The sequence below is a fragment of the Hypomesus transpacificus genome, unplaced genomic scaffold (assembly GCF_021917145.1).
Source record: "Hypomesus transpacificus isolate Combined female unplaced genomic scaffold, fHypTra1 scaffold_61, whole genome shotgun sequence".
Classification (NCBI taxonomy): domain Eukaryota; kingdom Metazoa; phylum Chordata; class Actinopteri; order Osmeriformes; family Osmeridae; genus Hypomesus; species Hypomesus transpacificus.
Window position 1 is genome coordinate 173,145 of NW_025814034.1, and position 16,730 is coordinate 189,874.

The 16,730-nt window shown below is 50.9% G+C and overlaps 1 protein-coding gene across 1 annotated transcript in view; it reads left to right on the plus strand.

The window, feature by feature from the left end:
* LOC124465884 (protocadherin Fat 3) overlaps positions 1 to 16,352 on the plus strand; it is a 49,622-nt gene extending 33,270 nt beyond the window's left edge. Inside the window, exons 32-52 of the mRNA XM_047017520.1 lie at positions 423 to 576; positions 790 to 1,023; positions 1,281 to 1,673; positions 1,808 to 2,022; positions 2,125 to 2,262; positions 3,725 to 3,868; positions 4,682 to 4,879; positions 5,092 to 5,369; positions 5,502 to 6,064; positions 6,556 to 6,687; positions 6,800 to 6,957; positions 7,336 to 7,852; positions 7,981 to 8,134; positions 9,290 to 9,446; positions 9,589 to 9,999; positions 10,687 to 10,945; positions 11,494 to 11,589; positions 12,347 to 12,406; positions 14,003 to 14,041; positions 14,541 to 14,606; positions 15,586 to 16,352. Of these exons, the coding sequence (XP_046873476.1) occupies positions 423 to 576; positions 790 to 1,023; positions 1,281 to 1,673; positions 1,808 to 2,022; positions 2,125 to 2,262; positions 3,725 to 3,868; positions 4,682 to 4,879; positions 5,092 to 5,369; positions 5,502 to 6,064; positions 6,556 to 6,687; positions 6,800 to 6,957; positions 7,336 to 7,852; positions 7,981 to 8,134; positions 9,290 to 9,446; positions 9,589 to 9,999; positions 10,687 to 10,945; positions 11,494 to 11,589; positions 12,347 to 12,406; positions 14,003 to 14,041; positions 14,541 to 14,606; positions 15,586 to 16,352 (5,133 nt within the window). The remainder of the gene's footprint in view (positions 1 to 422; positions 577 to 789; positions 1,024 to 1,280; positions 1,674 to 1,807; positions 2,023 to 2,124; positions 2,263 to 3,724; positions 3,869 to 4,681; positions 4,880 to 5,091; positions 5,370 to 5,501; positions 6,065 to 6,555; positions 6,688 to 6,799; positions 6,958 to 7,335; positions 7,853 to 7,980; positions 8,135 to 9,289; positions 9,447 to 9,588; positions 10,000 to 10,686; positions 10,946 to 11,493; positions 11,590 to 12,346; positions 12,407 to 14,002; positions 14,042 to 14,540; positions 14,607 to 15,585) is intronic.
* Positions 16,353 to 16,730: the final 378 nt, after the last annotated feature.

Here is a 16,730-nt window from a genome sequence, read left to right on the forward strand (position 1 = left end):
AGGGAGAGGGAGAGGGAGAGGGAGAGGGAGAGGGAGAGGGAGAGGGAGAGAGAAGTGATTAAGCAAAGCAGCAAAAACAGAATAACATTTTCAAAATGACAGGCAGGTACGGGGAGGTCTGGAGGAAAGCCTTTGGGATACATTGGTAAATAAAAAAGGTTTCTTTTGCCGACAAAGGCTTCATTTGGGGGTGTGAGTGGTGGACTAGACCTGGGGCCGTTTTTCACAGTGTTAGGGGCTCAATTGAGTGTGCTGGATGGAGATGCCTGAAGCAGGGTCAAGGCTAGGCAGTGGCTCTGCCAACTGCATGTTTACGCCAGAGGGAATCTGCCCAGTACAGGGCAGTGGTACGTGTTTAATTTAATAGTTTCTTCTTGGCATGCCATATGGCATAACAATGTGTGTCTGTGTGTGTGTGCCAGGCAGTGTACAGCATGTCCTTCCCTGAAGATACTCCTCCTAATAAGGGCATCTTGACAGTGGGGGCTACAGATGCTGATTCTGGATCTAGTGCTGAGATCCAGTACTCACTGTTTGGGATAGGAGTGGAAGACTTCTTTATGGACGCCAATACGGGTAAACGCACAAACACACACAGACACACACAGACACACGCAGACACACGCTGACACACGCAGACACACGCAGACACACGCAGACACACGCAGACACACACAGAGGAATATGTCGCATCACACTTCACTGATCAGGCGCCATAAAGCACACCTGATGTTGATTGACCCAGTTTGTTTTGATGTTGTGTGTGTGCGTGTGTGTGTGTGAACCCAGGTGAGTTAAGGACAGCCTCTCTCATGGACCGTGAAAAGACAGCCAGCTACAAGCTTATTGCCCAGGCAACCGATGGAGGCGGGCTCTTCTGTCGTTCAGAGATTTCCGTCAAGCTTTTGGACATCAACGACAACGCCCCCCTATTTTCTTCCAGCCAATACCTGGCCACGGTTTACGAGAATGCCGCCCCTAAAGCTCTCTTGACCAGACTGCAAGCTAACGACCCTGACCAAGGTGCGCTAGGGGCATCGAGAAAAGAATGATGATGACGATGGGTTACGTGTTCTGCATTGCACACGTGCTCTGTTTAGCAGGTGAAAGTGATCACATAAAGTACACCTAATCGTGTGCCCTCTATATATGTGGATGGGTGGGGATGTGTGTGCATGAATGTTTGTGTGCGTCTGTGTGTGCGTCTGTACATGTGTGCATACATGTGTGTGTATGCGTGTGTGTGCGTGCGTGCGTGTGTGCACGCTTCCCTCCCACAGACCTGAACCGCATGGTGCTCTACACCCTGCTGGACTCGGCCGACGGCTTCTTCTCCATCGACCCCGTGTCGGGTGTGTTGGTCCTGGAGAAACCTCTGGACCGCGAGGCCCGCGACTCCTACCGGGTCAGGATCCAAGCGGCGGACCGGGGGGGCCGGCAGGGGGCACTGTCCTCCCAGACAGAGCTGACCGTGGTGGTGCTGGACGTCAACGACAACGCCCCCGTCTTCCTGAGGAGGGACTACGCCGTCACCGTGCCCGAGGACGTCGCTGTGGGAACCGAGGTGTTGAGGGTGACTGCCAGCAGTGCTGATATGGGGCCCAACGCGGAGATCAGCTACAGTGTACGCTCCGGGAACGAGCTGGGGAAGTTTACCATCGACCGGACCCTGGGTGGGTGTGTGTGTGTTTGTGTGTGTGTGTTTGTGTGTATATCACACAATCAGTGTGTCAATGTTTGCATCTTTCTGTAAATGAGCAGTTGACCGTAACTATGTACAACCCACTTCCCGTGTGTGTGTGTGCAGGCTCCATCTCCATAGCTGATGATCTGGACTTTGAGGTGTGTAAAGACTACTTCCTGACTGTGGAGGCCTTGGACGGCGGAGCCCCTCCCCTCAGCGCTGCTACCATGGTAACCATTGAGCTTATGGACGTCAACGACAACGCCCCGACTTTCAGTCAGGACATCTACAATGTCCTTGTCGGCGAGGATGCATCCGTCGGACAAACCATTACCAGGGTAACCGCCAGTAGGATTATTACTGATATCTAGTGTCTCAATTGCGGGTTGTGTGTGTGTAAGTGTAAATGTGACTAGGCTAGTTCTCTTGTGTTCCTCTAGTTGCTGGCTGAGGATTTGGACAGCCAGGTCAATGGCCGCATCACCTACTCTATCCTGAAGGGTGACCGTGGAAACCAGTTCTGGATTGATCCGCTGACAGGCCTGCTCAAAGTCAACAAGCGTATGGATCGGGAACTGGTAGGGGAACACCCCCAAACAGAACTCATGGCTTTATTAGATGAATTTACTCTTAATTAACAAATACTACAACTCACAACTAACTTACTGCTAAAAACCACATTTTCCTTAAACCACAGAACAGGATATGTAGTTGGATATACTGTATACTGTAGTAATTCCAAACAAGTTTTGAAATGCAGAGTGCCCTGAAGTCCAATCAAATTCTATTTGTTTAACCCTTTTTAGCCCTTTATAGAAAGCAATGTCACAGAGGGCGTCACATATGCCCATAGAACTGCCCCTAAGCTAGGCTCAAGCAGATGTCAACTCCACCCCCCAGACCAGGTAGAGCGGGGAATGAGCAAAAACAGTAAGGGGAAGGTTCCCACCACTTAAGTGTGAACTAGCGCAGCAGTTCAGCCACAGGGCTGACTAAAAAGAAGATTTATTTTATGTTAATGTTTAATGTTCCCTCCCCAACCTCCCTGATTTGAAGCAGTGTGTTCCAGAGGATCGAAGCTCTATAAACGTACGCCCCGCCCCCCCATCTTTTTCATCTAGCAAAACACAAAGCTCACCTCAACATCCATGCTACACAAATGTACACAGCATGCCACACACAAGTAACACTCGAGTTCAACTTGGCTTCGTTTGTCATGTCATAGGATGCAGTACAACACAAACAGACGATGCAGTAACCTGCTGTGCAACACAAGCACTGGGCACCACACAACCATGCTACACTCAAGTCACATACTTCAGCAGCCGTGAGAAAAGAATAAAAAGGTTTTTAATCTAGCTTTAAATGTTGAGATCGTGTCAGCCTCTCTGATTGAAGCAGGAATTCTGTTCCAGAGGGGAAGAGGTCTAAAGGAGAACGCCCTCCCCCCCCCCCCTCCCCCCCGCTGTTTCCTTCTTGATGTTAGGAACCACCAGATATCCAGCGTCTTGGGATCGTAATTTCCTTGTTTGGTTATAGGGTGCGAGGAGATCTGAGAGATAGGGGCTGTACTAATCCATGAAGTGATTTGCACGTTAGGAGTACAACTTTGAAGTCGACCCTGGCTAGGATAGGAAGCCAGTGTAGAGAAGCGAGAGTAGGTTTAATGCACTTGCTTTTTCTGGTTCCGGTTCTAATCGTGCTGCAGCATTTAGCATCAATTTAACATTTTTGCCAAAGGTATTCAGAAGGCCAGAAAATAGCCTGTTACTGTGCTCCAGTCAGGATGTAACAAATGTATGTGTTTAGGGGGTCAGATGGCTGAGCGGTTAGGGAATCGGGCTATTAATCATAAGCTTGCCGGTTCAATTCCCGGTCGTGCAATTGATGTTGGGCAAGGCACTTCACCCTACTTGCCTCGGGGAATGTCCCTGTACTTACTGTAAGTCGCTCTGGAAAAGAGCGCCTGCTAAATGACGAAATGTAAATGTGTTATTTTTTCAGCAGGAAGTTTACTAGTGTGTGTGTGTGTGTGTATAGGTGTCGAAGTACTCTCTCTCGGTCCAGGCGTTTGACAGCGGATCCCCTGCCATGTCCTCCACCGTCACCGTCAACATCAACGTGTCGGACGTCAATGACAACCCTCCTGTCTTCTCGCCGCCCAACGCCACCGCCAACATCCAGGTAGGGGTCACCCTGTCTCGCTGTGACAACCACTGACAGACCCGGGTTCGGTTCCTGATGCTAAGAAAATTGGGGATTGTGTTGAGCAACAACTTAGGGAGGCGCTCAGCCGATAAGTATCGCATAGGCTGACGCCTTATTATGGGACCTGGGTTCAAATCCGGCCCAGGCCCTTTTCTGCATGTCTTCCCCTCTCCCTCTCTCCTGTCTATCCTGTCAGACTATACTGTCAATATCAAAAATTATAAAGACAGAAACGCCTCTCAAAATATATCTTAGAAAGCAACAACTCAGGCTTAGCCAGCTTGGACAGTTAACCTGCCCCAGATAACCTACCACGTTAGCTTCCCAGCAAAAGTTGCCATGGAAACTCTATGTTGAGTTTGCTGAATGGAACCAATTCAACTGAAAAATGAGTCTGACTGATCAAAATAAGCCTGGCTTGTTCGGGAAACTCGCTTTATGGAACAGGACCCTGGGTTACACATATAATTCCGAAGATTGGCAGACGAAGGGGCTGGTTTAAGCCCTAGGGCTGCATTCAGAGGATAGAAAACAAGACAAACTGTGACTTAAATTCCACCTTCGCGAGTCACTCTTTCCATTGGGCTCACACCTGCTCACCGAAAGACACAGCATAGCACATTGAAGTCAAGTGTTTAGTCTTTGCCTGAGAGCGACTCTCACCCACACCTCTTGGAGGCTGGACTCTCGTCTGTGGTTTGCGCTGGGGTGATAAAATCCACTCGCCTGTCCCTCTCCTCCCCTCCTCATCCCCTCCCTAACTCCCCTTCTTGCCCCTCCCCCCTCCAGCTCAACCAGCCGGCAGGATCCACCCTGCTCAAGCTGTCCGTCGCCGATAAGGACTCGCCAAAGAACGGCCCCCCGTTCGAGTTCCGCATCATATCGGGCAACGAGGGGAACACTTTCTCCGTGGACCAGACGGGGGAGCTGCGCGCCAACCGTGTGTTTGGACCCGACGCCACCAGAGAGTTTACCCTGGAGGTCCAGGTCCGAGTCCCTTCTGTTCTGCTGTTGACGTCAGGAATGATACATGATAAACAGGAGGGGGGTGGGGGGTTAGCTTAGTGGTTAGAGCACTCGACTGCAGGTCAAGAGTTCGTCCCGGTACTCTTTGCTTCGGATAAAAGCCTGTGCAAAGTGAAAACGTTATTATTGTAAATCAATTGTTTGTTTGTTGTTGTTTGTGTGCTCTCTTCCAGGCCAGGGACTCTGGTAAGCCCCGCCTCTCCTCATCGTCCTGGGTGTTTGTCAGGGTGATCGGGGACAGCCAATACAAGCCCACCGTCTACCCGCTAGAGGTGTTCATCGTCATGGCAACGGACGTCTTCCCGGGTGGTCCAATCGGCCGGATCTCCGCCACGGACCGTGATGTCACCGACGTGCTCTCGTTTACCCAGAAACCCCTGCCCAAGAGCATGTTCAAAGTCAACAGGCAGGATGGCAGCATAGTGGCCATGGCTGGACTGGAGCCTGGAGGGTATACACACACACACACACTAAATATACATACCTCATGCATTATTGATCATCCCAAATAATTAATTATTTTGAAGACCCCTCCCCTAAAAGCCTGTCTGTTACATAGAGAGGAACTGTTGTCTCCCCTCAGCTACCAGCTGAACGCCACGGTGAGCGACGGCCGCTTCTCCGTCATCGCTGAGGTGCGGCTGCGGGTGGAGCAGGTGACGGACGAGCTCCTGCGCGGCGCCGTGGTGCTCCGCTTCCCCGCCCTAACCCCCGAGGAGCTGCTCAGCCGCCACCTGGACGAGGTCCAACGCACCCTGCGCTCCCTGCTGGGCTGGTCCCCGGGCCAACAGGACCCCCTTCACGTCCTGGGGCTCCAGCCCGTGTCGGGCACCCCCGACCTGGACCTGCTGGTGGCTGTGGATCGACCGGAGCTGGGGGCGGAGGTGGAGGGGGACGCTGGGGGTTTCTACTCCCCGGAGGAGGTGGCGCAAAGGCTGCGGTTGGCCCGGGGGCGGGGGGCCCTTCGGGGGGCGCTGGCGGGGGCGGAGGTGGTGGGGACGGGCTGCTCTGGGGAGCTGGACTGCGGGGAGCAGCTGTGCGAGGCGAGGATGGTGGTGGAGGCGCGCCCGGCGAATCCCTACAACACAGACCGACTGAGCCTGGTGACGCCGCGCTTCACACGTACAGAGACCTGCTCCTGCCCTGGTGAACACACACCTATACACACATACAGTGCACACACACGCACCTATAGACATACACACATGCACACAAATATGCATATACACCACACTTATATACACACATACACTCACACCTGTATAGATCACAACCACATATGTTTATATATATATATATTTCACACACACACATGTGCCCTTGAGGGTTTAGGCTGGTTGAGGGGCAGTTCTATGGGCGTATGTGAAGCCCTCTGTGACATGCTTGCATGTAAAAAGGGCTATACAAATCAATTTGATTTGATTTGTACATCATGTACACAGACCTATGTAGTATGTACACACAAATACATACACACACACACACACACACACACACAGACCCACAACTGTAAAAGCACACACAGACACATGCAAATCGAGTTTAGGTTTCAACCTCCTCCTTCCCCAGTAGTCACAATTATCCCAGCTAACCCTGTCAGCAGGTAACAGGACGTCATGTTCTGTTCCCTCCTACAGGTGGCGCCTGCCCCACCCCTCTGGAGAAGTGTGAGGGCCAGTCCTGTCCAGGGGACATGCAGTGTGTTCGCTCCGGCCCCACGGCGCCCTCTGTCTGCCAGTGTCTACCCAACAGGCTGGAAGAGTGTGCAGGTGAAACACTGGATATTTTACTACACAGTCTTCAGAGAACGTTCTTGGTCTTTCTTTATAACCAAGGTCGGCACCAATGTGTTTTGTTTTGTTTGTGTGTGTGTGTTTTCAGGTCAGACGTCTCTGAATTTTGCGGGGAACAGCTACATAAAGTACAGGGTGACTGACAGCATCCAGGATGGAGAGATTAGGCTGGGGCTGAGGATCAGAACGCTGCAGAGCAGGGGAGTCATCATGTTCACACGGGCTAACCCCTGCACCATGCTCAAGGTACTGGACACGGACGCACGCATGGACACATGTAGACACAAACATACACATGCATGGACACATGCAGACACAAACATACACACGCCTGGATACAAGCAGACATACATACACACGCAGGGACACAAACATGCACACACACAGACGCAAACACACACACACACACACAACTGAAATGCATACTCAGTCAGGCACACATGGACATAAATGTCAACACATGACACACACGACAGAGACGTACACAAACACACACATTCAACACACACGTATGGACACAGAGGCACACAAATTCTAGCACACGCACCCGCACATCAACCCAAACCACACATTCACACACAAAAAAAAACGCACAAACAACGTATTATTCTGTGTCATCAACAGATTGAAGGGGGGCGCCTGTGGTTCCAGCAGGACTGCGACAACACCCTAGGCATCATGGGTATCTCGGGCCGACCAATCAGCGATGGACGCTGGCATGCCGTGGCACTGGAGCTGACTCAGAACTACACCCTGCTCTCATTGGACGACAGCTATGTGGAGCGCCGGAGGGCTGCGAGGGCCCCCATACGCCTGTGGCCCCTGGCCTCAGACTCCTCCTTTTTCTTTGGGGCCCAGGTCAGGCCCCCCGGCAGCCAGGCGGAGAGCCAGGGTCAGGGGCCGGGGCCCGGGGAGCGGGCAGGGGGGACTAGGGTCCCGCCAAGGGCCCAGGATGGCTTCCAGGGCTGTCTGAGTTCTTTGGTACTGAATGGGAACGAGCTGCCCCTCCAGAACAAGAGGAGCCGTTACGCTGAGATAGCCGGCCTGAGTGAGGTGAAGCTGGGCTGCGTCCTCTACCCCGACCCCTGTGTCAACCAGCCCTGCTTGAACGGAGCCATCTGCAACAGCCTGCCCTCTGGGGGTGTGTTTTGTGTGTTTGTATCTGTTTTTCATTGACCTAATCGAAGGTTAGGTTTGTGCATGTGTGTAAGTATGTATGTATGGATCGTGCGTGACCTAGCTTTTCAACCCGGCTGTATGTGACTGTAGGTTTCGGATGCAGTTGCAGCACAGGCTTCACTGGGGGGCGCTGTGAGGTGGAGCTGACATCATGCATCCCTAACCCCTGTCAGAACGCAGGGGATTGTAAGTCTGTGGGCAGCACCTTCCTCTGTGGTTGTCCCAGAGGCCTGGTCGGACTCATGTGAGTAGAATCCCCCAACCCTCCTCCTCTCTCCCCCGCCCAACCTTGAGGAAGAACGTGTGTGTGTATGTGTTTGTGGCTGTCTGCGTGCGTGTGTTCGAGCCATGTGCGACACATCAGCGTTGTCAATTGAATTACGACCCGGAGATTGTCTTCTGCACTTCATCAACTAGGTATTACAGTTTATTGTTTCGCCGCACTCACCCAGTGGTGCTTGTTCAGCGAATTATAAACTCAAACCTTTCGCAGATCAATGAAAAAACGAATAACAGCATCAACATGATCTTAAAGAAGAAATATAAAAAAGATTGTGAAAAACATGCATTAGGCGTTATAAGTGACATTAAGGTTTAATCAATTACAAAGGAAACAAAAAATAATGAATTATTGATTATCGGTAAGTAATTTCTTCTGCAACAGCTGTTTTCTTCCATTTCCTTTCACCAATTTTGTACGACGCTTTAAAAACCTGTCAGCGTGAGGAAATAATTGAAAGGAAAATGCGGCGTGTTCGCTTCCTCCATCCCAGCGGGGTGCCAGGTTTGGAATGTGGGTCGGGTGTGTACCCACTTGTGTGTGTGTGTGTGTTGCCAGAGAAGGACAGAGGAGGAGAGAAGAAAAGAGAGTTATCTGTCTGCATGTCTTCCCTCTCAGTCTGAACTGCAGGACAGCTACAGCTTGTGTTTGTTGAAGCCAGTCTCTGACTTGTTCAGGGTGAGTCGGGGACTCCAACAGAGAAGGTCGTCTGAACACGCTTCAGCCTGGATTCAATTTCAGTCTCTGTTCCATTTCCCGTGCTCACTCACCCCGCTTTTTGTTATTCGGTCTGTTTCTATAATTCGGTCGGATACTCCTGTTTTACTTTTTGTTTCACATTTTACTGAAGGGAAATTCACTGCCTTTTGGAGCAGCTTGCGAAGCATACTGATGTACAATAACAATGTATATTGCGCACACTGTAGTATAAATCCTCGAATAAGTAGGATCATGGACGAGCTGGGCATGGTGGAGGGAGTCAGCAATTTGCGAAATATGCAGTGAACATGCTAACGTCTCCACGTACTCCGCCTCTCCTCCTCCCCTTCCTCCTCCGCTTCCTCCTCCTCCCCCTCCGTGTCTCTCTCTCCTCCTTGTCCCCTCTCCGTGCCCGCGCAGATGTGACGAGGACGTGAACGAGTGTGAGAGGGAGGAGTGTGAGAACGGAGGGCTGTGCGTGAACACGTTCGGAGCCTTCTACTGCAACTGCAGCGAGGGCTTTGAGGGTCAGTTCTGTGGAGAGCGGGCCCTCCGGGAGCCAGGAGGTGACACCAAGGTAAAACACACACACACAGTATAGACAGTATTCATCCTATAGTAACATCAAATGAGCACAAAGGTGTAAATGCACACACACACACACACACCCCTGCATGCAGTATGAGGTGGTTGACACAGCTTCTCCGAAAACCGTCTAGGCGGAGCCCTTGTCTTATCTGGGCCCGGGTGAGATCGTCGGAATCGGGGTCCTGATCTTGGTCGTCCTCCTACTCCTCGTCCTCTTCGTGGCCTTCAGGAAGAAGGTGTCCTTCAGCAAAGCCCCCAACACGGTCGGACAGGGGGTTATGGGGGTCTCGGCTGTCTCCACGGAAACCAGTTACATGCTGCAGAAGACGGGCATGGGGGCAGATGGGATTGAGTTCAAAGCCATCCGTGTCTGCGGTTCTCCGGGGGCTGGCGGCGGTAGCTATGGAGACGGGGTGGGCACCGGCGGCCCCCCCCAGGTCATGGTACGCCCCACCGCCCCCTCCCCCCTCCCCGGTCACCCGGGAAACCAGGGGAGTCGGAGTGTTGACGGGGACAAGACCACTTCTAGCGAAGGCAGTCAGGTGTGTGTCTGTGCATTTCAATGATGTATCTTTGGGATGCATCTTTGGGATGTATGCATGTCTGTTTGTGTGTAATGACGCACTGTTACGGGGTGGTGGTGGTGGACCCAAGTGCACAGACGAGCAAACTGAGGGATGATCCAGAAGGGTTTAATGTTGGAGTAAGTGCATGGGGGAATGACTGACACGGAAAACCGACAGGACCGGCATGGTAGGCTGTGTAGGGTTTGGCAGGGTGGCAAGGTTGGTGATCCTGGAGGCACAAGCAAAAAAACAAAGTCAGCAATGAAAGGTCTCTCACAAAAATACTTGTTCTTTACAATTTCTCTGCGTAACCGGGAGTATAACTACCGAGGGTAGAGAAAACTATTATCTGCCGATGAATGACGTGAAAACCAGGGTTGATAAACTGCAGGGATGATGAGTTGATGGGAGACAGGTGTGGAGACTGAGGCAGGGTAATTGGGAACCGGAGACCATGGCCACACCCACCACCGGGAAACACAAAAACAACACAACAAACCGCCACTAGGGGGCAGAGGGCATGACAGACACACTGCCTTGCACTGTCGCCTCACGGCAAGAAAGGTCCTTGGTTTGATTCCCGCTCAGTGTGTCTTAGTGTTGCCATTATGTCTGCTCTCCTGCGTGCGTTCAATCGACAAACAAACGTCTCTTCTAACGCAGATGAGCAGCTTCCTGTCTGACCTGCCCAACATCCTGGGAGGGCCCAGTCGGAGGGCCGTGGCCGTATGCAGCGTGGCCCCCAATCTTCCCCTGACCTCACCCTGTCACTCAGAACGAAGCCCCTCCCACAAAGTGTCCTGGGAGATGGAAGGAGAGAGAGAGGAGGAGGAGATGGAGAGGGAGAGAGATGAAAGGGAGGAGGAGTGGGAGCAGAGAGCTTATGAGTTAGAGAGAACACAGAGAACTGGCAGTTCACGGGGTAAGTCATACACACCCGCACACACATATACAAACAAACTGGCATCACACACGCACATTATTTGTGTCCGGTTCTTCCTAAATATGTTCATTATGTATTTGTCTCCTGGGGATAGTACTCATTTCAAATGGATAACTACAACACAGGCTCCCACACCTCAGTGCCTAAGGGTCTGACTCACTCCTTTCCCTAATGTCCAGCCCCCATCCAATCCCATCTTACTATAATAATCAACAAATATAAACTGTATATATTTAAATGACTTTATTCTGCCTTATGTAATACTTCAGTGTCTGCTCTTACATGATGTATTGTATTATACAATGTAGCTTTTTCATACGAGAACACCAATCCATTCTCTTGCGGTGTGAACCACTTTGTGTTGGAGGTTACTAATGCTTTAACCACGCGCCCACTAGGAATGCAATGGCTAACATACACACCACATACACACACATATTATTTTACCAAAAATAACACGCTCTTTCTCTTTGTATGTATGTGCGCGTGTGTGTGTATATATGTGGTGTGTGTGTGTGTGTGTGCAGTGGAGGACCTGGTGGAGGAGATCACCTGCTTCTCAGACAGCACCTCAGAAGCTCACTCTCTCAGCTCCTTCACGACAGACTCCTTCGACGACAACGGTGAGAGGCCTCACGCTCTTTCATTACACGAGGGGACACATTCACATGAGGTGTCCTGGCTCCGCGCATACGATGACTAAAAGGTCCCTCCTGCTAGGTACAGTGGAGTCTGAGTCAGATGCACAGGAAAAGCTGTTTCTGTTCATTACACAGCTTTTCATTTGGATTTTTTAACCTGTCAACCCTGTCCTCACACACAAAAACATCACAAAAACATAATTTTGGTTTCTTTTTGGGGGGCTACATATAACCAGGAGTGACATCTAACTGTTTGTTTGTGTGTGTGTGTGTCTCTGCTTGTGTGTTGGGAAGGGAAGGCATGTCTGTGTGAGAGTGTGTGTGTGTGTGTGTGTGTGAGGGAGAGGGAGAGGGAGAGGGAGAGGGAGAGGGAGAGGGAGAGGGAGAGGGAGAGGGAGAGGGAGAGGGAGAGGGAGAGGGAGAGGGAGAGGGAGAGGGAGAGCACGGGTCTGTGTGTGTCAGTGTTTTCTGTCCAATTATCCCCACAGATACAGATCCACTACTTAGGATTACTTACATCTCTGAAGTGGGAACAGAATCATGGAAATAATGACCCCCTTATTTGTGGAAAACTCCATGTCCCTCTTTCTGGACCCACTTCCAGAACATATATCTTCTAATATCACAGACATACTTTCAAGCCAGAAGGCTAACAGAGTCAGGGCAATATTCTCCTAAATGGGTTCCATGTATCCATGTCTACACTCATTTTCTGTGAACACATTTCCTTCTCTCTCAGCCTCCATAGTGACCGTCATACGGCTGGTAAACGATGCTGTGGACTCGATCGAAAATGAAGGTATGAGAAAATGACCCCACACCTCCCCTCTTAACTCTTGTCTCTGGTCTCCTTTCCTCTTCTCTCTCCTCCATCCTGTCCTATTTTCTCCTCTACTGTTGCCTGGGATTTCTAGGTACACAGTTGTGAGAGCTCAGTGAAGTGTGTTTGGTTCAAACCACTGTGTGCTCCAGTCTGTGCTAACAGACTGGTTATCCAGTTAAACCTCCTTACACCATGTTGTTTTACTGGTATTCTCCTGAGCAGCTTCAAGTACCACAGTCAGCCATTCAGCCAGCCAGCTTGTTATTACATTTACATTTAGTCGTTTAGCAGACGCTCTTATCCAGAGCGACTTACAGTAAGTACAGGGACATTCCCCCGAGGCAAGAAGGGTGAAGTGCCTTGCCCAAGGACACAACGTCATTTGGCTCAGCCGGGAATCGAACTGGCGACCTTCAGATTACTAGCCCGATTCCCGACCGCTCAGCGCTCAGCCACCTGACTCCCTATGTTATCCAGACAAACACAGCAAGACCAGACACACAGCCTGCAGATGGCTACTTACTTGAACCAGTCTGCCAGTCATACTGTATTCCAGTCTGCCATTCTTATTTGGTGATAAATTGGATAAAGTCTTTGTGCCCCAGTTAGTAAACAATACCCAGATTGTCAACAATGAGTTGCTTCTGAAAGGGGTTGGTCTGACATGCTTTGGTCTTAACGACTGTGCTGTTTATGTTATGGAATCTGGGCTCTAGTGGAATTGCCACTGTGGGACACAATAAAAGGATATAAAAGGATTAATCCTACTTGCATACTAACAATTTAGACGTTTTTTACACAGACTTCGTCCGAGAAAATCCCCCAAACAGTTGCAGGTTTAATGACTTTTTTGCCCTGAGAAATACCTACCAAGAAGTCGCCAGGAATGTGATTTGCAGTGATACACCTTAAACTGAACACAGGCCCTGAAAAGAGCATTCATGCTAATTGAAGACCCACGGTCTGTTTTCATCCTGTCCTATAAGCCTCAGATGGGACACGTGACTGCGACAATTTCAAGGTTCAGAGTTCAGAATTCTGGCAGATTTGTTTCTCGGGAACATCTGTTTGCCAGGTCATCGGACAACCTTCCCCAACTAGAGTAGTGAAGGGAGACATCTGCCCTGGTAGGACATCTGGCTGTTGCATGGCCCAGCTTACACCGTGCACTGGGGTCTGGTAGTGCTGTTAAGATGATGAGGGGATTGAGTAGCAGGTGGTGGATACTGATTTTAGTGCTCGCCTTCATTCATTCATTCTTTCTTTCCTTCTCTCTCTCTCTCTCTCTCTCTCTCTCTCTCTCTCTCTCTCTCTCTCTCTCCTCTCTCTCTCTCTCTCTATCTCTCCCGCTTTCTCTCTCTCGTGCTCTCTCTCTCTCTGTCTTTCTCTCTCTTTCTTTCTCTTTCTTTCTTTCTGTGTCTCGCTCTCTCTCACTTTCATTCTCTCATCCTGTCTCCCCTCTTTGTTTCTCTCATTGTCTCTCTCACTCTCTCGATCCCTTTTTCTCACTATCCCTCCTCTCTCTCTCCCGCCCTCTCTTTCTCTCCCTCTCCAATTTTTTCTCTCCCTCAGTTTCAGAGATGGATGGAGGGCATCCTTACAGAAGAACAGGTAACAGATGTTCCCGGACTGTCCTTTGCCTCACCTCTCCTGTCTCATCTGTGTCCTATTAACCAAAAAAATACTTTTTGGATCCCTACTACTATTTCATGAGCCCATATATGTTTCCTGGGAGAAATAATTTCCTGTTTTCTTTTTTTCCATACGCCTTTAGCTATAGTCTAATAGGAAATTGAATTGGTTATTTTCCTCCATTCTTCCGCCTCCTGTCATGTTTTTATGCTTCGCTACACAGTCTTGGGAGTGTGTGTGCGTATGTGTTTGTGTGCGCGCGGGCTTGCAAGCTTTGGCTTTGTGTGTCCTCTCCCACAGATCCAGTCCTCTCCCCTTCCTCTCCTCTGCGCTCTGTGAGATTCACTTGCATCCTCATATTCACTCGCATAATGAATCCACTCACACCGCCCTCTAATTGTTGTGTTTGTTTGAGTCCTGCTCCTCATCAAAGGCTCCTTCTCACCCCTCCTACGCCACTGTTTTCTCACGCTCACAGCTGGCCGCCATGTTGGATGCCAGGACGAGATACGAGTGGAGGTCGTCAAGGAGTACATTGTGGACTGTAAGAGCAGTTAGCTCGTTCTCCTCCAAAGCACAGGAAGGGATTCAGGGTTCGGAGTCTGTTCTGTTTCCCCTCAGTCATCCATCCCCTCAGCTAACCAAAACAATTGAAAGGAAACGTTTTTTTTTTATCAATCTGTGGTTTGTAGATTACAGACGAAGATTACAGACGATGACTCTGGTTATTGTTAAATGTTAGTTGCTTGAGATCTTGCTTTGAGCTGAAAATGAATGGACTCCCTTTGAGGTCCTAGTTAAGTCTTAAAGCAGACCCACTACGTCACATGATAATCATATTTTTTGTGTGCATACCACACACACTATACACAGTATAAACACATACATGTTTTTACATTAAAATGTATATCCATGCACCCTGCGCAGCTGTTGCTAGGGAGGCACAGAGGCAGAAATCAATGCATGATTTTTGATATGGATCTTTTTATAGGTAAACTCCTTGGTTGAGGTGGAAGGTAGAGGTGATTTATAGATCTCCTATAGATCATTGTCATTTACACAGGATTAAAAACTGTGTAGGGGACGTTCTGGGAGAGCTCATGTTTTTTGAGAACAAACTGCTACACAAATTCCACAAGTTCCATAAAAACCACAAACTGCTAAGACAACAGCTAGTTCTGCAAAAAAAACAATTGTTGTTTGGCAACAATTTAGCCTTCTGTGTTGGCAAGCCTTCATTTTTTGGGGCCTTACAAAGCTGTCTGAAACTGCTCAGCGAAATATGAATGTGTGCGTGTGCTGTGTGTGTGTGTGTGTTATGGTAGACACAAATTTTCCAACAACCCAACCTTAGTTATTGAATGCTGCCGCCAAAAAATCCATACCTCCTCCACAAAATAGTGTGAACAAAGTTGTTTCTTTCACAGTGGAACCTCTTTGTTAGGCTCATTTGCAGTCCGGCTCTCTCTTGACCGCCCTTCTCCCCCTTTCTCCCCTCCTCTTTCTCCCCCTCTCCCGTCCAGCCTACCACTGGGAGTCCTCCAATTGGCTGTCTCCATCTCGCCTGCGCCCCCTGGAGGCGGGCCCCTCCCCTCACTACGAATCCGGAGATGACCCTGACGCCATTAGGCGGGCAGGTAGCACACGCTCCCTCCAGCTGGACTACAGGAGGGCAGGCTCCGGCTCCGAGAGGGGCAGGGACGGGACGCGGTGGGGGCTGGAGGAGCACCACAGAGGGGGGTTCCAGTGGGAGAGGAGGCAGACCGCCCTGAGGGGGCGGAGTCATGGGGAGGAGGGGTGGTTCACCGGCGGGAGGAGGGGGGGGCACCAGCAAGCGAGTGGGCGCGAGAGCTGGGGGGGGCCCTCAGAGGGTCTTGGGGCCCACGGTCACAGGGACTTTCCACTGTTACACGCTCGCGACGAGGAGAGCTCCTCCCCCATCTACGAGGAGTACCGCGACAGCGCCCCCGAACCGGAGCAGGAAGCGGAGGGCCACTACGACACTCTGCCTCCGACACGCTCTGCCTACGAGGGCTACCCCTCCAGCCCCCCGGGGCTGAACCTCCACCCTGCCCAGCTGTTGCCTCCGCTGCGGGCCTGGGAGGGCCAGGCGGCGGGCTGGAAGCCCCTGCAGGAGAGCCAGGGGGCTCTGGGGTCTGGGATGGGCTCTAGGTCCGGGTCCGGGGACGAGCTGGAGAGACTGCTGAACCTGGTGTCTCTTAGGGCCAGGCGGGCCACACGCACTCATAGAGCCTCCGTCAGCTCCGAGCCCACCGCGGGCATGTACTGACTGCTGGGTGTGTAAAACACACACGCCACACTCGTTCTCTCTCTCGCTCTTTCTCCCCTCCCATACATGGACACACGGTCACACTGTCACTTTGTGCTTCTCACACACATGAGCACACACACATTCAGAGTTAACTAGAAGGACAAAAATCTATTCACAAAGTTCTCCCCAACAACTGGATATGTTTCTTTGCGTTTCGCTGAAAGGAGGAACAAGAAAAATGAACGTACACATCTTGTGAGTCAGAGAGAATCCAGGTAGAAGACCAGAAGATGGGGCCGATGAGTCCAAGGGTCACGAGCTCGGACGACCCCCCCTCAAGGGGGAGCAGAAGGGGGAGCTCGAGAGTAGTGGAGGAAAACGGGGGGGAGGGAGTGG